This window comes from Oreochromis niloticus, linkage group LG1, assembly GCF_001858045.2.
Source record: "Oreochromis niloticus isolate F11D_XX linkage group LG1, O_niloticus_UMD_NMBU, whole genome shotgun sequence".
NCBI lineage: Eukaryota > Metazoa > Chordata > Actinopteri > Cichliformes > Cichlidae > Oreochromis > Oreochromis niloticus.
In genome coordinates, this window is record NC_031965.2 from 26442938 (window position 1) to 26467461 (window position 24524).

Sequence of the window (24524 nt, forward strand, 5' to 3'; positions counted from 1 at the left end):
GAAAGTCTTTATTTTGCTTTTATTGGAGAAAATTGTGATGTTTCATTGGAGGTTTATGTTAGAATGCCACAGCCATGGCCTGAGTCCCTTTAGCCAACAGTAATGTAAACTTTAGCTAGTAAACTAGTTTTCTAGAGTAGCTCATGAAACTAGTCTCATTTCATTTTGACGGTACAAATATAATAGGTCTTACGTTATATCATATATACTTTTATACATTAAAAAATTATCAGTGGTGGAATTTAACTCTGTCTCAAATATTACATTTTAGTTCAAATTTAAGGTATTTATTTCTATTTCATATCACTATACCTGTACGACTGTCTGAAAGCTTTAGTTAGTTATATTAAAGGGCAATATCACAGTAACAGCTAAAAGTAGACTAAAAAGATGTGATTCTTTTGTAGATTTCAAATAAAATGAAATGTAAACTGACGTAGTAAATATTCTTATGGATGAGAAGTTGCAATATCATAATTTTCTTAAGATTTTAAAGATGTAAGAGCATTAAAACAGGCTGATGTTTTTTGGGTAATAGGCTCTAATAGGAGAGAGAGGATACAGACACATGACACCCTTATAAAATACTTAAACAACTTCATGACAAGAACTGCAACAAAAAAAAAAAACTTTTTGCAATTCATTTGAACATTTTATTTAAGTCAGCTGCACACATTTTCCACTAAAACTAACACAATCCCACTTTGTTAACTAAACTAAATATTTAATGTTTAACTAAATATATTCTGGATACATCAAAGCATCGTCAAAGTTGTCTGTGCTTGCCTTTATTTTTCCTTCTTTCCCCTGTCCTTTCCTGCAGGATAAACATCAGTGATTGATCACAAATTTATTTTTGTGATTCCCTGAATGAAGCTGTTATATTTTGTGTTGGCGATACCGCTGCAAACACAAGAAACAAATATCTAGAATTTCTTTTAAATGATTCCACCATTTTCTAAACTACAGAGAACAGCTATTTGTTCTCCTCGTCTTCTCTGAGCTGCTGCTGGCTCCTCTTCCTCCTCATCTTCCTCGCATTGCTGAATTTTCCGGCTGTTTCATCAGGGGTGGAAACCTCTGTCCCATCACCTCTCACTGGTGGGTTTTTCAGTCTCTCCTGACTCTGAATACTTGCGGAAGGAAATTAACCATGCCAGTTAACAACAAAATCAGATAACTTTGTTAAATATCTGTTAACTATCAGATGAAAACACAATTTTCTCTTAGAATCACATGGAAATATTTTATATATCAGATTGAAAAAAAAAAAAAAAACTAAAAGGGGAAACAGAACATAGAATCCTGCAGATATCTTGGGCTTTATAACAAAGGTAACAGTCTCAGGTTGTATAATATAAGCATGCCAAAAACAGCAGAAACAAAATGAGGACTTATCCATTTACTGTCTGTCTTATTATTAGTTGCTCATTACAAGATGAGAGCTCATGTAACTATGACTTCCGCATATCATGGTTAAGTCCGTCTGTTTCCTTACCACAATTCACGGGTCAAATGTTTGGTCACAGTGAATACACAGCTTAAAAAGTGAACTGTCTGCTCATTTTTTCCTAAAACGTTTAAGCACATTTGGCTTCACATCGCTAAACAGACCCAGCTTGGCCAGAAACTAACTTAACAAACTAACAAACTAACTGACCAACCAACCAAATCATGGAGGACCTAACCCTCATTTAGTGGCAATATCAGTAATGTCACATAACTTGGCCGAAAGTTAGCTAAATTTAACTTTTAAGATTCTTTGTTATACTCACATTTGTTCCGCTGGATATTTGAGGGCAATAAAACTCAGCACTTACTTTTAAAAGTTTATTTCTGGATCACTTCGTTTGACCATCCACCATTTTTCCCCCAAAATTCCTTCAACCTTAGATTTGCAATGAATCCTGGTATAGCGGGGACCACGAATGATAGACCCGACCCATCCTCCAAAACTGAGGAAAGTAGGACGCATTTGTTGGCCACATTTGTATGACATTGGACAGCTTTCATCATTTCACTCTGACATAATCGGTCTTCAAATGTGGCTTTTGAAGGAAGCAGCCCCTGAATTTGGACACAGCCATGTTCTGCCACTCTCGCACACTGATGACTTAATAATTTGGCTGGCAGGAAGCTTCTCTCTAAGGAACTTTTTTCTGAGACTATGTCGTCTGATGTGGTTTTTCTGAGGCCTTTTAGTCTGATGGCAATTTTTTCTGAGACCTTTTAGTCTGATGGCGTGTTTTTTCTGAGTCCATATCATCTGATGCCATTTTTTGAGCCCTTTTAACCTGATGTCGTTTTGACTGAGACCTTTTAGTCACAAGCCGTTTTTTCTTAGACCTTTAGTCCAATGCAGTTTTTTCTGGGACCTTTTTAGTCTGATGCGTTTTTTTCTGACATATTTTAGTCTGATGCAGTTTTTCCTGAGATCTTTTAGTCTGATGCCCTTTTTTTCTGAGACCTTTTAGTCCAATGTCGCTTTTTTCTGAGACCTTTTTAATCTGATGGCGATTTTTCTGAGACCCTTTAGTCTGATGCATTTTTTTCTGAGACTATATCGTCTTATGCAGTTTTTTTCCGCTTTTAGTCTGATGCTGTTTTGTCAGAAGTCTGATGGGTTTGATGGGAAAAGTTACGCTTTTTTGTTTATGGTTGGACATCAGAGGCCATTTTATCTGATGTCTGAAGATGTTTTCCTGGATGTCCAAAATATATGCCAACTATAGTCAACAGCTAAATTCCAGATCATGTTGCTAACAGGATAAACTCTACTAACGTCTGTTAAAATTTGTGTCTTGTTCTGTTTTTGCTGTTTTTACAGGAAAAAAAAACAAACAACTTAGGTTGCAAGAATTTAAGGCTTACCATGTTAACCATATTTTCCCCCTACACTAGCCTTAGTGTTATTCAGAGATCCTGAAAGACAGAGATTGTCCAGTGAAGTAATCTGTAAAATGATACCCTTCAACAGACCAGAAACACTCACATCAACACACATAGGGATCCATTTGGGGCCTCAAAACTCTCTCCACTTCACTACCTGCAATTTTAGAGTGATCAGTGCTAATGAAAGCCTTATTTTGTCCAGACCACCTTGTATTTCTTACTGAATGTCTCCTAAAATTTCTACTTCATATAAAACTTACATCAAGTCATAGTGTGGAAAAAAGAAATAAAAAGGAATAAACCCAAAGAAACCCAAAGAAAACACACAGTACATATATATAAAAATATTTAGACAGAAAAAGGCACTGCATTGAGAAACTGACAAGTTCACTTGAATTGTACGGATAGATGCCAAGTTTAGCTATGTAAAAAAATATTAAAAGAACCAACAATTAGAAAAATATTTAAGTAAAATGAAAATGATACAGTTGTATAGGCAAGACTGTACTTTCTTTGTTATATTTTATAAATCACGGGAAAGTCCCAAATAACTTAAGTAACTAAAATTCAGCAGCTTTGTTTTTTTTGTTTGCTTGTTTGCTTTTGTTTTCATTCAGGCCATAGACTTTTGAAATATTGTGCTGAAAGTGTAAGGAAAGCATCTGTGTCTGTGTGTCTGAAGTAATGTATATGCCCCTGGCCCCAGCAGCTGTTCCAAAACAGATGTTTTCCAGTATAATTACCACCAGCTCACAGAGTGGATGAGAAAAAGATGGACAGAGAATGAAAGAGTAAAACAGACACAGATGATGACAGAGACAATCAGATTATAATAAAAAGAGACCATTCCACTTTCACACCCTGACTACTGCAGCTAAAAACAGAACTCATGGTAGAATGATTACAAACAGGCTGGATGTAAATATACACGATCAAATTCATGTACCTCTGACAGTGTCCAACCATAGCATCTTTAACACGACTCACCATGGGGATACTTAAACTATGGATTACTCACCTGCAAAACAAGATGTGTCCACCTCTCCAGTCCTAGTCTGCCCTCTGTTCTAAAGCTGTTCATAGAAGTCTGATTGTTGGACTGACCATACCGCAGAATGATAGCCTCCCCAGACATGGTCAGAGAAAAAAACAGCCGCTGCTCTGAACTTTTCTCCAGGAGCATCCTGAGAGAAACAAAAAACACACACATAAACAATAAAGGATTCAATTATGTCTGCATCAGTTGACAGTCCAAAAAGGTTCACATGAATATTTAGCAGTAAGAATTTTAAAGCGTCACCTCAGGAAACAAAGGGAAGAATGGACTCTAACACCCATGAAGCTGAGCAACACTACACACAGTCTCTCATTCTGACATTTTCACATGGAATATCAATATTTTACATGACTGTAAGGTTTCCGCTGCTACGCTGAGGCGCAGACGCACACACTCTCTACGTGTCATATTAACCACCATCACTGACATTTTATGGGAAATCATGGCTTTTATGAACCCAGAGCAGGAAACCCTATAAATCACAGTTAGGTACATGCAAGAGAAAAAGAGCATTTGAATGTATGTCTGTACAAGCACGTAGGTATAAAAGTGAGTCTCTGTGGAGAGAAAGATAGAAAGACAGGCTAAAGAAAACAAATATTAAAAAAATACCAATAGGTAAATTACTATAAGTACAACACGAGTCAGAAATTCTTTCAAGTACTTTTCCTTTAACACACACATAAAAGTGTCTATTAAGGAAGGTATGCAATTATTACTGGCAATACATATTGACCTGAACATCACAGAGTCCAACTTAATTTTATGTGACCAGCAGTCTGATATTAAGAATGATACATGTGGGAAAAAAATACACACATTTCAGAAACCCAGTAAAACATTTTTGCTTCTTTGTTTTAAAGCTATATGCTTACTTACAATTAAGCAATTTTTAGACTGTCAACCTATTGGTTTATTGGATAACAAGACAATTTTGTAATTTTGCCATTTGACCACCACAGTGAATTTTAATACAGACAAACCAGATATCTGGAGTGTATATTTTCAGCTTTAATTAAAGGAGTTTTAACACAAACATAATACAAATATTTTAAAAACATGGCCCCTATTTTCAGAGGTAAAATAATTTGACAAGTAACCGACAAGCAGTTTTATGTCAATTTCATGTCCACATGACTCATAATTCAATGACAAATTAAACAGATAAAAGATCCGGAGTGGATTTTTAAGGATGGAATTTTTATTTGGTAGCAATTTACTAAAACTCTCAATATGAGGTCCAAAGAAAAGTTGAGGTCAGTGTCAATAAGCTGAAAAAAAAAAAACTAGTGAGAAAAAACCCCTCAGACAGATAACATTACTTTAGGAGTATCCTATCAACTACATGTCAAATGTATAGCTGCTAATAGAACTGGGTCGCTGTTCTTTATTAAGAATGCGACTGTTGAAAGAAGTAGCTGCATGAATTCTGAGATGTGCAGGGCTCAGATTCAGCCAACTGCTGCAAAACCGATTGGGCAGCAATTTGTAATGGAAATGGATAATAAAGGGAAGCATACTGCAAAAGCAAACCAAGAGTTTCTCAAGACATAGAAAACACTCTACAATGGCCAAGTTAGTACCACACTTCTAGGATTTTTAAGTACTACAAACAATCCTTATCTTTACAACTTTTCCAGTCCTTTTGTTTGTCTAAAATGGTTGAATTCCTGAAAAGTTATTACAACATTTTGTTAAAGTTGAAAGTTTGAATTCTAATCACATCTTTATTGTTTGACTTCGGTGGTATGCTGAGAGAAAAAAAAAGCATCGGTGTCCAAATACCTTTGGACCTAACTGTACATCACAATACTCAACATACACACTGCTACTACTACCATAATCTGTTTCTATGAAGCAAAGCCATAGTGTTGTAAAAACCATCGTCTGGAAGAACAGGTGGCTGGGTCTGTTCATTGTTCAGAGGGGAGGGATGTGAAATCACAAAGAGGGGGAGGGACACAGAGAGTGGGGTGAGGAAAGATGGACAGAGGTGAGGATAGAGACCTCCTTTCATCTGGCTTCTTTGATGGCAGCCATGATCATCTCTACTACAAAAGAATGATAGCCAACGACAGCAGCAGAAAGAGAGCAACGGAAAGAGAAAGAGTGAGTGAAGGGGGGGAGATATTACTTCCATTCAGCTGCATTCAGCCATACAGGTGTCATGTTCCACAGACCAACACAAGACTTGTCTGTCATTTGAATCCTGAGACAGACAACTACACAAACAAAAAAAATCACAGGGTGAAATTTAAAGGAGAGATTTGATCTCTGGATAATTCTCCATCTGAGTTAAACTTAACAGACAGTGACATTTAACTGAACATCCACAGAGTTTGTACAAAATGTATGTAGCCTGTCTGGTGTTAGACTAAAGCTCCTTCAAAGCTATCACTAGTGTAAAGATCCTGGTCACACTTATCTTTTTGGTACACTGCTGAATAAGTGAATGCAGTGAGTATGTCTTGAAATCTTCAAATATTCTTAACAGCTCACTCAAAATTTTTAAGCAATCCACAAAACAGGAAACCTGTCCTTGTTTGTGAAAATAGTGCAAACTGTTCCTGATCAAATTTAAAAACAATATAATGACACTTTACCAGATTATTTTATGTTTCTTGATTAGCTAAATCAATATAGCTACATTACAAGTCTTGATAAATACTACTGTATTTATATAAAAGTTATGTAAAGCTTTTTATAGCTTTGACATTACCCGAGTGTCAGATGCATTTGAACGCTACAAACGTGAGGATGAGCCCATCAACTCAAGGCTACATTTTCCACTACTAGCATAATATAATTTTATTAACCTGTGGTTAATGCAGGCACTACATTTTCACAGTTAAGATAATAAACAAAGATGGTTTTTCTGCAACTGAAGCTGAATTTAGTTTTATACTTTTATTTTAAGCTGTCCATCCCTAGTCCGACACTGTAAAAACAGTTCACTGCCAAATCAATTTAGTTCTGCTTTATCAATTAAATTTTTGAATTTAAACAAAGGCATTATGTATTTTTTTTAGCTTACTTTCAATTTCTTGACATGCCATGTTGTTCAAATCACCTGCCTTAAGTGTTGCTGTATGTAGGATGAGATAGGGTTGCAGAATAAAGCCAGCTGATCTCTTTGAGTGTGGGCAAGCGCCTTGTCTGTCAGTGTGTGCATGTGTGTGTGATTGCAAACTGATCTGAGAGCGTGTAACTCTGCACCATGCTACCCTTGTCTGGAACATACCAGCACACTCTCATCCACTGTCTCTTACATACAACATGTCTGTGACATGACAGCTAATTGTTTCCTGATGGTTATACTGATCTGACCAGACCTGACCTGCTCCTTGTTATTGGATCGATATCACAGGGCTTTCACTTTCATGTAAATATTTGTAAATAATATTTAATGTCATATTATCATCATATATACATTTTGACTAAACATCACAGTGGTTTAGAAGGAGTGGTTTATATGTCATTGCTACAACAGGATAGTGTAGCACTACTCTGATGCTATATAACAGTATTTGAGACCCAGTACTAATTGACTATATTTAAATACATTATATAAAATTTGAATATTCATGTGCGTTTTACCCATTCCTAGTATTTTGTCCTGTCTTCCTCCCCTCAACCCCAACCAGTCTCATCAGATGGCTACCCCTCCTTGAGGCTGGTTCTGCTGGAGGTTTCTACCTGTTAAAAGGAGGTTTTTCCTTCCCACTATAATCAAGTGGTTGCTCATAGGGTGTTGTCTGATTGTCTGGGATCTTTACTTTACAATATAAAGTACTTTGAGGTGGCTGTTGCTGTTATTTGGAATGACATAAATAAAACCCGAATTGGATCAAATAGATATTCAATCTTTTTCACCTGTTGCAATCATACAAAGGGAACATCGGGCAGAGACCTACCTGTCCTTTTACTTACTGCAATGGTGATGGTGTTTTTCCCGAAACAAATTTCACCATTTAGGGTTTTGTTTTTTTTAAATAGGATTTGTCAAGAAAACAGCCACACCATCTTCTCATGTTCTGCCTCTATTTCATCTGATTGGTTTCTCTTTTTCATTAACTAGCCTTTCCAATTACATTTTTCCACCTGATTTAATTGGCTTCTTTGCTGACTGTAAACATGGCTTTCAATCAAACAGAAAACATTTCAATCAAAACTTAATGCATTTTGCTAAATAATTTTTTTATTTCCAACAACTACCAGAACTGCAGCACTTTACAGAAGAAGGAGGGGGTTTGAAGGGATGATGCAACTGAAAGATTAGCCAAACCTCAAGCAGTAGAAAACATATATGATAACAAGCACACACACACATATGCACGCACACACAATTAAATAGCTGCCATGTACATGCACACACAGCTATCATCTGTCTTTTGCTTCTTATGAGTTAAAAAGTAAACAATCATTGTCTGTCAAGCCATCTAAACATTTTGTACTGCACAATGAACTGTATGATAAGACTAATAATTAATCAATTTTAACAAAAGCAGTACTCAGTGGATGATTCGATTTAAAGAAGGATTCTTATCTCCAATTATGCAATGACAACTGTATTCTCACAGCTTACAAAATTCAAACTCACATTTCTCTAGCAGAGCTTGGTTTTATCCACAATGCCAAGGTGAGGGAACCCATTGCTCCAAGTTTCTGTGAAGGGGGAGTGACCAGGCACCCATCCTGGCCTGGCTGAAACAACAAACTGCCGGATCCACTAGAAATCCCATCGAAACTGTTAGAGGTTCCAGCTTCTCTCTGAGTACCAGGACGAGTGTCATTAGTGTCTTCAGTTACACAGGTACCCCTGGTGGAATGAAATGCAGGCATGTCAGTATGTTCTCCCTAAGAAACCAAATAACTTGCAGTTATTAGCAAGACACCGATTGTAAAGTCATTAACACAATTTAACAAATATGTCAATTGTTTTATTTTTTTTAATTTATTATTTTTGCTTTGCCTTAAATTCCACAAAAAATAACTTCTAAAATACCTGACATTACTCTGAACTTAATGAAGCTACCTGTGTGCAGCCAGCAGCAGCGGCGCATACGGAGGTGTGGAGGATCTATAGGGACACTCTTGGACACAGAAGGCCTGATAACACGTGAGCAGTTCAGCCTGAGAAGAAGGTGACTGACAGTAGCTGCTCCGCTCTGGAAAGCCACAGGTGTAACGAGGTGGCGAGGTTGACACGGGTTTAAAGGCAGCAATGTTCTCCATTCGTGGGAAGTGTCCCTGTGAAAGATTGAGAAAGTCTGATAATCCCTTTAATCCTGGTGTCTTGCCATGTTTTTGTAGTTTTGGCGACTGCAGCCACAAACATTTGGATACAATAATAACTTGTAAGGCCATATGCTGTATTTGAATCTACTTCAAAGAAATATTAATAATATCAATCATGATTTAACACAAAAACCTTTGTATAAAAAACTCTTACAATGGCACGTGATGTATTTATCAAGATTAAGACCTTTATAAGTAAATGAATTAAAATACATAGGCATATTATTTGAATCAGTTCAATTAGAAAATGTACTCTTTGCAAATGATGTATCTGAAGATGTTTTGAGATACAACTATAGAAAAAGCATAGGTTTACACAATGAAATTAATAATGATGTAATTATTTTTTTTCTTCAGATTTATTTTGACTCACTGCAGCAGTGCCTCAACTTACCTGGACACAACCATTATTAATGTCCACTAGTTAATGCTACAGAATACATTGCTATTGACTTCTAAACAGCATCTGAATCAGAAATGATAACCTTTAAGAGCTCTTACCTGTGATGAAGCAGGTTTGGGACAAAGGCTGAGGAAGAGGAGAGGTAACCAGAAAAGAATTTGACGCCACCTCATCCTCATGATGTTCTGCCTTTTCATCTTTTGTTCACTGATGTTCTTCAGGGACAACAGCCACAGAAAGATAGGCCAGAGATTATTTTCCCTCTCCCTTTGTGCAATTTCACCCTCTTTTTCTGCAATTGACAACATCCCAGAGACATCTGTCTTGTCCTTCCAACTTCTGTGCATATCATTTCTATTTCCCCCCTTGCTGCCATTACATAACTTACGAAGTGATTCTCTACCTCCATTCATTCTCCATTTGTTGTGTCCTATGCAGCATGTTTGTCTTTCCCTTTGCACATTGTCTCCCTTCGCCCCTCCCTCTGTTTTCCAGTCTCCCTTCTCTTCAGTCCATCTCAGGCCTTTCGCTCCACAACATTCCAGAATCAGTTTCTCCGAGGGATCCAGCATCTCAGGTCTGGACTCTGGAACATTCCTGCAGGCAGAGAGATGTTTCTGAATTTGGATTTCTTTTGGAAGAGTTCTAGCAGGATTTGAATAAGTGATGACTGTCATGCTTTCATGGTTTAAAGGTAACAGTAACATTTTTTTACAGGCCAGTGCTCCTGGGGTGAAGCTATGACTCTTAGCTCTCTGTTACACTGTCCCTCACAGGCACACACATACACACACACACATGCACACAAAAACCGTAACCAAAGCCCTCACATGATAGGTAGGATTTTACAATCTAGAGAGGGAAAAGAGAGAAGGAGAGACGGAAAGAGAGACCTGGTCAGACCAAAATCCAACATGAGACAAATCTGGGGAGAGTGAAATGCCATGCAGGCTATTCCCTAGCCAAAGCCTACACTATCATGTACAGCTTGATGGAGGCACAGCTCAGCTGATACTGCTACATTGCTTTTTCCTTTTCTTCATTTCCCATTGAATTAAACATGCCCTTTTTCCTCTGGCATCTGGCTCCCAGGTTTTATCCAACCAAACGGGTTTTCACACAAGTTTGTTGGAAATTGAGGCTTAGCGCAAAGCTCTCTTCATTACAATACTTAGCAGCTTCAATTTCGCATTTAGACGCACAAAAAGAGGCCAGCAGTGCAGTCATCTCTAGTGTTATATTACTTGGTCCAGGCTTCAACCTATACCACCCGTTAGAAGATAGAAAAGCTTACACTTTATCTAAAACCGCCTACAAGACTATGTGCTGCGCAAATTTGTAAACATATGCAGATAACAGCCTAAAATATGTGGTACGTCTATGAGATTTACCTGTCGTTGCGGACTCCCCGCACAAAGCTCTCTCCCCATCAAAAGTGCAGCGCCAACAAACATTCAACCTGTTGCTCTGACATGAGTCGTACAAAACAAGCTACCTGTTCCTCCACACACCTGTCTGTCAGCGGTAACAGACGCCGCTCCAGTAGAAAAAATAGTCCTTTCCAAACATGACTTGAATTATTTTTTGCCTGTTAGAGTTCAACAGAAAAAACCAAAACCAAAAACTGAACTTGACAGAGCTCCTCTTTTGTTTTGTTTTTTCCTCTCTGTCTTACCTCTCTCATTCAGAACATGCGGCGCGCGCGCTGCTAAGCAGATTACCGCGAGCTGCCATCTGGCCAGCAGCGCCCGAGGCGGCAGGATACCGGGCACAAAGTAACGGCGGTGAAACGTTACACTGTTGTGAACCAAGTAACGGAAACTTGAGAGCCCCGGAGGCGGCGTGAGAGCAAACAGTGCGATATATCCGTTTTGCATCTGTTACAGAACACCAAAGATTGTCTTTGACAGCAAGGCATTAATTTGCGATTTAAATAATTACCCCCTGCCTGGTAGTAATGTTTTACCCCCCACCTACGTGGGATGCGTCTGGGTTGCAGACAAGTGGCTCTCAGAGGAAAAGAGGAACGCTATCAAGGTCGCTAGGCAACGCTGATTTGCTCCGGCCATTGAAAGAATTGCAGGAAATCATTTATAATCTCATGTCGTTCATATATTATTCATTTATGTACATATTCAACCTATGTGCCAAATCGCTATATAAGTATGTAATGCAGTCTCTCACAAATAAACCAATCAATCAGGAAAATAAACAAGCCATTAAAAACGTATAAATGATTTTGCTAACCATCTCAGTAAACCTCAGTATAAATATGGATCAGCATTGTTCAGCCAAGTTCCAAGTTTAGTATATTATTATTTACTAATAAGCCCTGTAGCTTAAGTCACTTAACCGCCCCCCCAGTTTAAATAAAGGAAGAAAATTATGAAGAATAATGAAAACGAGACCCATTTGGAAAAAATAAGGCTGTTGAGGGGTTGTTCAGCAGTTCCATGCGACTCAGGGGGGATCCACACTAACACTGAGTGACTCTTGATAAATATCAACAGTAGTTGATTATCCCAGTAGGTCTATCATGAAGACATGGATTCATAAGTAACCAAATTGCGTAGTTTATAATTTCCTGTATATGTGATATGGTAGTAATTTACATACAAAAAAGTGCATGTGCATGCCCGAAAAGTATTGCTGACTCATGTCATTTTATCTCATTTTATATCACAATTCAAATTTAAATATCAAATTTTAAAATAAAAAAATATATAGAGAAAATTTAGATAAACGAGTCTGATTTAATTTTAATAAGTAATAAATAAACGGTGAAGTTTCTGAATATTTTTTATTTCCGGTTCAAATGCACAAGATGAAAAGGCCGTAGGGGCGGGGTTGTGGGTTGGGGTGGAGTGGGAGAGAATAATACTGACAATGTTCACGTATGACAATAAAAGAACACCAGAAACGGTTCATCGGGCCTGCACAACAAATTGTTTTAGATGCATTTTTATATTTTAGTCCTATAGGCGAATCTAAGCCAGTTATATGTAAAAATCCCGTAGTCCACCCACCAGCAAACTATGAACAATCCCCTTAACGCAGACACAGCAGAAGCCGAGGCACAAACTCAAGTATACAGTAGTTTAGACTTGTGTACTCAAGAGCTCTGCATTTAAATTGTGTAAACATTTCCACCAAAAAAAGAATCCTCTCTTATAATTTTCCCTGCCGACAAGTTTTTGCGTTATCATACTAATCGCGTTTGAACAGCTGCAATTTGCTTTGGTTGAACAAAGGCATTCTAACTAGGTTTTAATTAAGTGTTCCTAATGACCTTAAGGAGATTAGAGGTTCGCCTTCTAATCAATACCAGGCAGAGAGGAGCAAAGGGAGGGGAAAGGAGGAGAGGGGTGGTGGCTAGGGGCTATAGGATAGAGGTAGGGAGGAAAGGGGTGGGTAAGGAAAGAAGAGGGAAAAGACGGTGGTAGAACAATAAAAAGTGAATGGAGGGAGGAAGAAAGAAAGAAATTGTGGGGGATGGAGGGTTGAGGAACTTGCTTTTTTTTTTTTAAGAGGTTGTCATGATGGCAGATTTGTGGATTACCTGGTTTTCTCAAGTAGTTGTAAAAGTAAATATATAAAATAATGCTTAAAAGGTATCAAAATAAAATGTACTGATACATCCAGAAATATCCTGTGCATCAGTATAAAGGCAAACATGCACATATATGATCTGGAACCTTGACGTTTTCCATCCCTCTTATTTTCCTACTCTTTTTTCATTTTCTTCTCCTTTGAGAGGGTGAAAATGACATTACACCACAGTGTCAGATAGACTGTGATCATCAAGAGCTTTGTTAGCCAAGAAGAGTTTCTCTTATCCTCTCCTCATAAGACATTTGCATAGATTTGCACAGAGTGTGTCCACATGACAAAGAATCTAGTCATACATTGATTGTACTAATTTATTCAGCCAGGCGAGTTCAGTTCGAGAGATTGAAGTGCTATCACACAAGCGGGATTAAAACTGGATGACAATCGCACAATTAATATTGCCTCATTTTCAAAATTACTTGTGTATGACTTATATTTCGCTAAATTGTGTTTGCTGGTCTAATAACATTAAGGCTAATATGCTAAATGTAGGCTGTAAATGTATCATGTCTCCGAATCTTCAGAGCAGCATGAATATGTATGGAGACATCCTTGGCCTGGCTGCTGATTAGAAAAAGTGGAATAAATTGGTGGATGGGCTGCATGTTTCTCTTTAAGCCGAGCAGAATATTAGGTTTTCCATATACAAATGTTACACGCACGCACACACACACACACACACACACACACACACACACACACACACACACACACGGAACAGTAGATGCATCATAAGGTCTCAGTTCATGGTTCAGTATATATTATGCTGTGTGAGTTATTTTTCTAACACCACAGTGAGTGGTGTCTTGTCTTGATCAAACAATTAAAAAAAAAATGCATATTATTTGAAAAACTTTAAGACTTGTAGGGTGTAAATGTCTACTAAACGTGGTTCTTCAAACATCTCATGCTCATACTTTGTTTGTTAGACTATAGCACCATGGGTTTTAGATTTATATATATATAAGATACTAGAGAAACAAGAAACCACCCAAGCAAGTTCAAAGAAGAACCATGATAAAAATGTGGAGCACACCAACACAGCAAATTAATAGTAATAACAGCTGGGAAAAAAAACAAAACCAACACTCTCCCCCCGCCACCACCACCACCAAAACTTGAATGACTTTTGAATGAACCCATCAACTGCTAACTGCTGCAGCAGTTAAGAAATTTATGAAGTTTACAAACTGCCAGTTTTTATTGAGTTAAATTTATTTTCACCCGAATATACAAATCTTACTTCGTTTACTTTTTTTTTTAAGTAATTTGATTTTTGCTTTTAGAAAACATTAAAATATTAATTAGTGGCACCCCTTCTTTTGTATTTCACTGTTTCTGTGCTACTCATAACCCTATCATACACATGATGTTCTGTTCTTTACTGGATAACTCAATTAAAACTAGATTTCCACCCCATCATTATCTTTTTACAGTGTTTTTAAAATATAATAAATCTCAGCTCATTTTCAGTGCAAAAGGGCTCCTTTCACAATGAGTCAGTTCTGCACCAACTGCATGAGCTTTAAATATACCCTTCCCTGATGAGTTCTCAGTGCTTACTAGAATTCTAGTTTTATTTTTTAATCACTTTTGGTAGTGAAAATGATTATGACAACAGGTTTGCCTCCAAGCTGAAATAACTGTTCAGCAGATGGAAGTTAAAAAAAAAATTAACATATTCATTGCAGCTCAGCCACGTGATATTAAGGAAAAGAAATTAAAACATATGCATGGTCATTCAATTCTCACACAGAAATTAGTGTAAGTACTTTATTTAGTCATCACATATAACACACACACTGTAAATGGCACAAAGCATACAATCTACTATGACACATCACTAGCAGTGACTGCAGATGTTCATGCAGAAACAATACTTATACTTTGTATGCCAACTCTTGTTGTTCTCATTAAAGCTACCCATCAGAAGAAAAGAGAAAAACAACAACTAAATTAAATGATTAAATGAGTCTTTTAAAAACCAAATAACAATCGTGCATTTTTATATGTATGTCAGCCTTATTCCACCATTTAACCCCAATAATCAACACAAATTCCCTTTTATTTATTTATTTTTAGATATATTTTTTTTAGAATTACAAACATCTCTCTCATCATATTTATGCTCATACACTGACAAAACTTGTGGATGTGTGTAGTGCCTCAAATGGTACTTCACTTCACCTTGTTGTTCATTGGCCGCAGCTCTGCCATACAGTAGGTGCGATATTTGGTAACCCACCCAGTGATGACAAGATCATGATAATGGGGCTACAGCTCCAAGGGATCGTCCTTTGTTCCAGTAATTCGGTCCTTCGGTCCCTTTGTTTCATAGTGGCCCTGTGCCGCTCCTTCATCGGACCCATAAAGCTAACCTGCAGCTTTAAGACTTTGCTGATTTCCACAGATATACAGTTGTATATCTGTGTTTGTCTCTGTGTTTGTTGTATATTTTTGTTGTAATTAACATTTTTTCCAGTTGCTCACAACAAAGGGAAAAAAATAGTGGTTGATGAAAAAAAAAAAGCAGTTTTCAATCATCATGTTTTCCTTTGTCTTTCAAGGAATACCACATTGACAAAATATTCAGAAGATGTCTTTTGTGGCATCATCGAGCCAAAACACCCAGTACCATCAGTAGACAGTCAGGTCACCATACTTTAGATTAGGTGACAAACCTTTTACAGTCCTCACAGAGTAGTGAGACTTCACCAAATTGAAGGCATCAACACCAACAATTCATTATAGCAGTATCCCTTTCTTGATGTCCTGTCAACACCAACTATTAAAAAATTTTTTCTCTGGTTTATTTCAAGTATGAATTTTGCAAATTGCTATTAAGCAATATAGTGCCTTGAGACAACTGCTGTTGTGATTTGGTGCGATTTAACACCAGGCTTATTTAGTACAGCCCAATAGTTGACCCTTCCTCTTTCTGCATTTATATGAAGTAACTTATCACTTTTCACTGAGTAATTCAGTTCAATTCCCGAATTCCTGTGATCTTTGAAATGAAGAAAAATGGAGTATTCATAAATATTTTGGTTAAAATGTCATTTTTCTTCCAGTACAACCAAATAGTGGACCTACTTCTTCTGTGTTATATAGAAAAAATAAATAAATACAAAGTTTAACATTACCATTCAGAAACACTCAGTGAAATCAAGTCTCATAACTTAGTAGGTTTTAGAGTTTTCTTGGGGGGGAAAGAGAGGCCTGTTGTGCATATGCCAGCTTTGATTACAACACTTAGTGTGCAAGTATGTATGCCAGTGATAATTATTTTTTATCACAAAAGTTTCTTAATATTTCTTTCAAAAACAATTGTTGGTGGTAATGTTTTCTAAACATTTTAGGAAACGTATTCTCTGTACCCCCTGAAATCAACACCTGTCATCTGTGAAAAAGTAGAAAGACTGGCCGGTCACACTTCCAAGGCCCCATGACTCATATGATCACAGTGATAATCAAAATTTGCAGCATCTTCTTTTAGAAGCTCTAAAAAATTAAGGCTTCACAGTAATTTGGCACCAGCGCAATGTAATACCTTTTTTTACAGCATTAAAATTCTTCACCAAATTTTTTGTAGTCTTTTTAGTCCATTTGTCAAATGTTATTTAAAGTAGCTGTCATGAAACAATGCATATTCATCTAATCTCAGAAAAAAACACCCAAAGCAACATGCACTGCTGGCACATTTGTTGGTGTGAGTGAAAATGTAGTTTGCTGTGCTGATGCTTTGCTTATTTTTAGGCTATCTCTTCCATTTTCCTCTGACACTTGCGTCATCCTGCTGTCTATACTCGCTATTTCGGTCACTTCTCTGCTACACCCATGCACCTATCCCACACATCCAACTCTCCACAGGCGCCACTCATTCTTTTCTTCATCTCTCCATTTCCCTGTCCCCTCCCCATGCCCTCAAACCCTCTTACCGCTCTCCATCACCACTTCTCTCTAAATGTCCTCTTCTTTCTTGTCCTTGTTTTATGCAGCATTTTCTATAAATAGAAATATATATTTTAATCCATGTTCATCATTTATCCTCCTAGCCTCCAAATGAAATGCACCAGAAAGTAGATATAAAAACAATTTGGCTTTTCCCAAGCTTTTCACATTTCATACCCTCAAGTCACAATGTCCATATTGTGTGTGCATGTGTGTGTGTGGGCACGCTTTCTGTCCCCTATTGGGGTTAAGGCCAGTGACACCCTCAGGGCTGTGCTGTCCAATCCCGTCCATGCTGTGTTTCTATAGGATTGAATTAACCTCCTGCCTCTCTTGACAATGCACATACATATAATCATTCAGTCTCAGACACACATACACACATACACAAGTGCATGCACATGCGTGCACACACACACAAACACACACACATTTTGTCACCTTTCCCCCGTCAAGGCTATAATATTAGCTTGAGGCACATCAAAAACTATGAACACTTTTAGTCACCTATTAAAATCAACCCAGTATGCTGTAAATGCACATAATTTGTTTATTTCTTAAAAAGAATGACAGAATGAATGGGACAAGTAACTGAGAGGAAACAGGGAGGAATAGGCACTTTAAAAGCTTTCATCTCTTTTGTTCTTCTTCTTTTTTTTAATATTAGTGCATTTTAATATTCTATATGATTTTTGTTTTGTTTAGTGTTTATATTTGCTTCATGTATTCCCTTGTATCCCTTAATATGTTTAGCCTTGTTTTTTGTTGTGTTTGTATTAGAGTTTAGCTACCTCTGTGTGTTTTTATTTTTTTTTATCCTCTCATATCATTTCCCTGGTATTAAGTTCATTCATGTCTCATTGTTTATTTACTTATTTTATAGTTATTCGTAGCTTGCTTTGCTTTAAGTTTTACGTCCTTTGTCTCGTCATCTGATTCCGCTGAGCTGTGTCTCGTTTTTGCTGGCTATTTTAACTCCCTTTTGTGTGCCCTTCTGTGTTTATATATAGTGCTGCCTTTCCTTTAGTCTTTGTCAGAGCATCTGTTCTCCCTCGCAGTGCCTTGCTAAGTATACTCCTGTGAGTTTTGTCATTTTGTTTAGAGATTTTTCTTAATTTTTGACCAGTTCCCTTTTTATTCCATGACAAACAGATAAAAAAAAATCTGGAGTTGATTGCAAGTTTAACAATTGCAATCATCTCTCAGTGGGCCTCATTTAAAAACAATACATATCCACAAATCTGTGTGTAAATTGTGCATATGACAGTTGCATGCAAAAATCTGTAACTGTATCAGTATTTTTATACTAGAATTACAATCTGAAAAATGCATGTAAAGAAAACAAAATATTGAATGAGGAGGAGTAAGCTTGAACTTTTTAAAATGTAAACATATTCCATTATTGCTTATTTCACCTTATCTTAAATGGTCTTTGTCCTTCACTTGCTTTGTTCCTTTTCTTCTTTGAGTCCAAATTTTCTGGAAACACTTGTCACGGCTGCAGTGGCAGACGTGTGGAGTGGTGAGAGAAGGACCCAACTGTCCAAACATAAACACTGGGTCACCAGACCCAGAACCATGACAACACTTTGGAAAGCTGCCTCTCTTCTGGATTTCTGTTTGGACCTCAGGCAGTATTATTCAATTTTTTACAGTCAGACTTTCCCTTTATGGTTTAACTTAGAGGTACAGACATCCCTCTTACAACACTGCCACCACTTTGTCTGCTTCACATGGAGGTAAACGTGTTAACCTAGCTAGTCAGGTGAAACACATTCCAATGTAACAGGTTGTAACTGTAATCATATTTTTAGTTATCTGCATAAAGTGTGGAAAACAAAAGAAGTGGAGATATGGAAATTTTTATTTCACAAAAGAGGGAAATGGAGAAATGCAAACTGCATACAAGATGGAAACAGCTGCATAATGCGTCTAACAGAACTTAGGCTCTTTCATACCACCGGCACAGGAGCTATGCTAAAGCAAATCTAGTCAAGATTCCAGAGAGATGTTAAAGCTGAGTGTATCCCGAGTCCAGCCCAACAAAACTGAACAATGAACTGAACTAAGCTAAAGGCAACTGTTAAGGTAAAAGCTGTTAGGTTAAAAGCTTCATCTAAACCTGAACATTTTGGCTTTTGTATCCTACCATTTTGTAAATGGTGGATCTGAATGTGAAAAGCCAAGTAACTGCACATTTATATGGGAGTGACGTGTCCATCTCAAGACTTGCCCACCCTAAAGCAAACCCTGCTTTTTTGTACTTGTGGACACTGATGGAGACCACATTTAACAAAGTTTGCAGCTGAGTGCATAAACTCATCAGGAAATTATTGATATGGATCAAGAAGGCTAAGGGTTTGTTTTCCATTAGACCTCTACAAAATTTGGCTTTTTTTTTTGCAGATGCAGAAGTAGCTCTCTGGTGGCCATTAAATAACGTTTAGGTTTAATGCACTTCAATATCCACTTCTCAGCTGTCTGTCTAATCTGTCAGCTGATATGTACAGAATATGGAACATATAGAGAATTTAGAATTTAGAAATCATGTTTCTATACAGTAATAAGAGTTTGTGCTTTTAATACTGACACATGTTAATGTAAATATTAACCCTTCTAAGCTGTAATTAGTTTTCTGAGAAAGAGTTACTGCTGTATATCAAACCTTCCAGCTATCTATTGGCCACTGGTGGGGGATTTAAAGTGCCACTAATTCACTGGCCAGTGACACATCAGACTATTTATTAAAGTACACTAACTTAATGAATGGCCCATAGAATGGAGAGTTAAAACATTTACTGTCCTAAGAGAGAGATAGAGAGCAATAGACAGAGAAAGAGGATGGCAATGGGACCAGAGAGAGGGAGTGAGAGAAATGAGAGTGAAAATAAATGGCCCATCGTACAGAGTTAAGACGTTAAAAGTGCAAATAGACAGCTGACCCTCTTATAGCTTGCACATGCAGTGCAAATGCACGCAGCCACCAAGCCACTTTACACCCTGTGTGATTGAGGGATGGGGGAGAGAATGGGAAAAGAGAGGGAAAAGGACGGAGAATGGGATGACACAAGTGGATGGGATGTTGGAATAAAATTGAAAGAAGCGAGAGATAGAAGTGAGGCATGTGATTTATAGTAAGAGTGAACATAGGACAAAGTAAACGAAAGAATGAATGAGAGAGGCATATAATGTAAAATGAGCAAAATGAGAGAGCAAAAGAACAGAGAAAAAGTAAATGATTGAACATTTGTTAAAATATTGCAAGTAGTCTGGTCTGCTGGTATTAATGTAAACTCCATGCGTTTTGAGGGAGAGAGGATCAAGGAGAAAAACAGTAGTAAAAAAGAGACTGAGTCAATTAACACTGATGTCACAGTGTTGTATCTTCAAATGTTTTTATACAGCAATTTCTTCATTTATTACACTCCAATACATAAATATTTGTTTGTTTGTTTTGTGTAGACATGCTCATATTGGAGTGTTGGTCTCTTTATCTGTTTCTGCTCGAGTGTATGTCAGGGGAGTTTGATGTTTTTGAAAGGCCATTACCACCGTGAGTCTGTGTCACTAGGCCTGTGAAACCCAAGGGAACTCCACCACTGATATACTGGGATACACGAATAAAACACGCACATATAGTGAAGCAATACACACAAACGTCCGCACACATGCACATATATGTATGTCTGTGTGTGTGAGGTTAAATAGCACCAAAACTGGCCTTCGAAACACCATTGGTGTGATCAGTGCAAAGCTGCCACACATTAGCACTTTACAGGACTTTGAGTCTAAAACAGATATGTTCACCCTTGGAGACCTACCCTGCTTGTTACTAGATTAGGGGGTGAAAATCACATCCAGACTTCCTCTCAAACACAACAAGAAGCCCTCTAAATTTTCCAGTATGAGGTCTGCATATAGAAGTCAGTTTGTGTAACTATGATAGTTGAATTTTCCACATTTGAAAAAAAAAATCACAGATTTCTGAAAAGCTACAAGGTCTTCCCCTACCAGTAGACAGGCCTTGATGGGGATAACACTTCATAATCCATTGCGTTGATCTTTTTCATATGACTGTGGCTCTCCTTGAGTCATGTTCCAACAAGTGACAAGTGCACATTCACCTCAACGGTGGTTTTAAGTTTCTTTCCAAATCAAATCCAAACTGGGAGCTGGTTCCACAGAAGAGGGGCCTGGAAGCTGAAGGCTCTGCCTCCCATTCTATTTTTAAATACCCCAGGAACCAAAAGCAAACCAGCAATCATAGAGAGAAGTGCTCTATTGGGGTCTGATTACTCAAGACCTTGTATGTGATAGGAAGGATTTTAAATTTGATTCTAGAATTAACAGGGAGCCACTGAAGAGAAGCCTGTATGGGTGAAACGGTCATGATCTCCGTGTACATGGAGAATGAAACATGACACCTGAAACCTGAAACATGGAGGGAGAAGAATTGACGTTCCAGCGAGGGACAAAGGGAACTGACACAATATATACACATGAGGGTGATTAGGAAAGGTGGAGACACATGGGAATACAGGAGGGACAAATAAGGCATAACGAGTAAGGGGAAGCAAAACTAAACGCAGTGTACATGGGTTGAGGAACTGTCAACATAAAACAGGACGAGGGATGCACACCAAGACTCGGACAAGGACATGCAGGCTTGACACAAAGACGGAGATAAACAAACACGGAAACAAGCAGCAGACTGGGGATAGAAACAACAGAGTGAATACTGAAGGCTTTTCAGGGAGTTTTTGAGGACATCCTGATAATAACAAAGTAGTCAAGCCTAAAAGTAATAAATGTATGAACTAGTTTTTCAGCAACGCTCTAAGACAGGATTTTTCTAAATTTAGAGATATTGCACAAATGGAAGAAAGCATTCCTGCATATTTGTTTAGTATGTGCATTGAATGCCATATCCTGATCAAAAACAAAACCTAAGATTTGTCACACTCTGATTAGAGGCAAAGGTAGTACTATCTTGATTAAGCATCTAGTTAGATACCATAATTCAAAGATTTTAGGGACAAGTACAACAACCTCAGTTTTATCTGAATGTAGAAGCTTGAAATTAGAGGTCATCCAGGTCTTTATCTTTAAGGCTTTCCTGCAGTTTAATGAACTGATGTGTGTTATCTGGCTTCATGGATAGACAAAGCTGGGTGTCATCTGCATAGCAGTGAAAATGTATGCTATGCTCTCCAGTGATACTGCCTAAGGGAAGCATGTGTAATGTAAACAGAATTAGTCGTAGCACGGAACTCTGTGCAACTCCATAATTAACCTTAGTGTTTGAAGAGGACTCTCCATTTATGGAAACAAACAGGAATCAATTGGGGGTATTATTCACAACACTGCAGCACAGAGCATGCTGTAATCACTGTAATAAAATATTGGGGTCAACAGTATCGAACGCTGCACTGAGGTCTAGTAGGACAAGCATAGAGATGAGTCCACTGTCATAGGCCATAAGAAGATCATTTGTAACCTTCACTAATGCTGTTTCTGTAATCTCTGTTTAGGTTCTCAGTCATCCAGGTCATGGTAATCTAAGGAGCTCTGAAAGAAAAGCGACTGGAATTCTTCTTCTTCATTTAAAATTGGGTCTTTGGTTGATTAATAAGTTGGAGTGAAAGATTGCAGCTACTGCCCCTCCTCAGCCTGTGCTTCGAGGACTCCTAACAAGACCAGGTTTTCTCCAGAAAATGTCCCAATTATCTATAAAGCCCATATAATGTTTTGGACAGCCAGCAGTTTAGAGAGAACGTGCAGCTAAACATGTCACTCCTGGTCCGATTGGCGAGGGGACCAGAGAAAGCAACAGAATCCAACAATGTTTTGGCAACGTTACACACAGATTTAATATTAATTTTAGTGACTTCTGATTGACATAGATGGATGTTATTACTGCCGATGTGATTCATAATTTTTTGGAATTTAAGGTTTCCTTCAACATTGCCTCCCCTTTTCCCTGGAAGACAGTTCACTATGGTTGCTGGTGTCTCTAGCTTCAGATGTCTCAAAACATAATTGCCAGTAAACAGAGTTTGTTCCTCAGCCAGTGTGTTGCCAAGTGAGGAAAAACGAGAGACATAAACGGGTTGGTGGTGTACTGGGGGCTTCTATTTAGGGCTACACTTGCTCCTCACCGTCACCCAGCCATCCTGTTTTACTTGCTGCTTGGGGCATTTTGCTGGGGAAAGCTAATGGTGGCTAAACTTAAGTTGTAGAAGTGCACAAGATTATGTGATTAAAAAAAAAAAAACACTGTCCAGAAACAATAAATTTATGCACAATGGAAACAAATACATTTTTAAAAAAATACTTACATTCAAGTCATTTTGTATTTTACACATTGGAAGTGTGTGTAATAACATTTATTGACATCTAAAGGTACAAGATTTGCTTCTTTGTCCTCTGCAGCTTCAGCACAGGTTATCTCACTGGGTTACAATTGAGTTTGCAATATTGATTCAATGAACAGTACCTTGAACCTTAAAAAATGTTAGTGTTTTTGTACTTGATTAATATTGCCACTACTACCGAGCTATTTGCTCAATCATTAAGTCCCAGTGTCCATTTTTTCAAATGTACCCATTTACAGTAAAATGTGCATTATGCAAATACTGGCAACTTTCAACACCTCATATCTTTAAGGCACTTTCTAGAACTGTCTAGACTAATGGTGTCATTAGGTCTTATGGGCAGTTATAGCTGTATATCACTAGTATAACAGTGAAACTTTATGCAGGAAAATGGCAAATGAAATGGGGCTGAAAATTTAACTTAGTGGGACCCCCAAAAATGTTTGCAATGGACGAGTCACTTATAGTGAGAAAGTCCTAACAGACAGCTGAGCTTTAAAGCGCTGAAAAAAGCACAGCTTATCACAGTTATCAACAGTGACAGATCAGGGTTAGAGCCCCCTTTTAGCTTAAGTTCAACAGTCTCAAAAAACCTGTGTCATTTATTAGTCAGTTTTGCTGAGCAGAGTAAAACAGACCAATGCTGAGTTTTATTTTCATGCACAGAAAAAGAAAGTAGCCGATGTGAATACTAAACTGAGAAAATAGGGGAAAAAAGAGTTTAAAGCAAATACAGCAGGAGTTTGTGAGAGAAAAGAGGAGGTAGTGAAGAAGCATGATAAAGAGATGAACAGCACTTTCAAAAGGACAGAGATGGCAGGAAAGATGTAGATGAAGCCAGAAGGTGGAGGAGGAGAAGAAAGGAGTTAAGTTGGCCATTAGCGATGCGACGTGTGGAACTCACTCTTACATGCGTTCCACAAGGTTAACGATAAGAGCC

The 24524-nt window shown here is 37.7% G+C and overlaps 1 protein-coding gene across 1 annotated transcript in view; it reads right to left on the reverse strand.

Annotated features, from left to right (window-relative positions):
- Positions 1-11584, reverse strand: part of ush2a (Usher syndrome 2A (autosomal recessive, mild)) — a 208171-nt gene extending 196587 nt beyond the window's left edge. Inside the window, 7 exon segments of the mRNA XM_025907082.1 lie at positions 3911-4076; positions 8550-8768; positions 8985-9199; positions 9749-9942; positions 10054-10247; positions 11162-11238; positions 11326-11584. Coding sequence (XP_025762867.1) covers positions 3911-4076; positions 8550-8768; positions 8985-9199; positions 9749-9942; positions 10054-10247; positions 11162-11238; positions 11326-11334 — 1074 coding nt within the window. The 5' untranslated portion in view covers positions 11335-11584.
- Positions 11585-24524: the final 12940 nt, after the last annotated feature.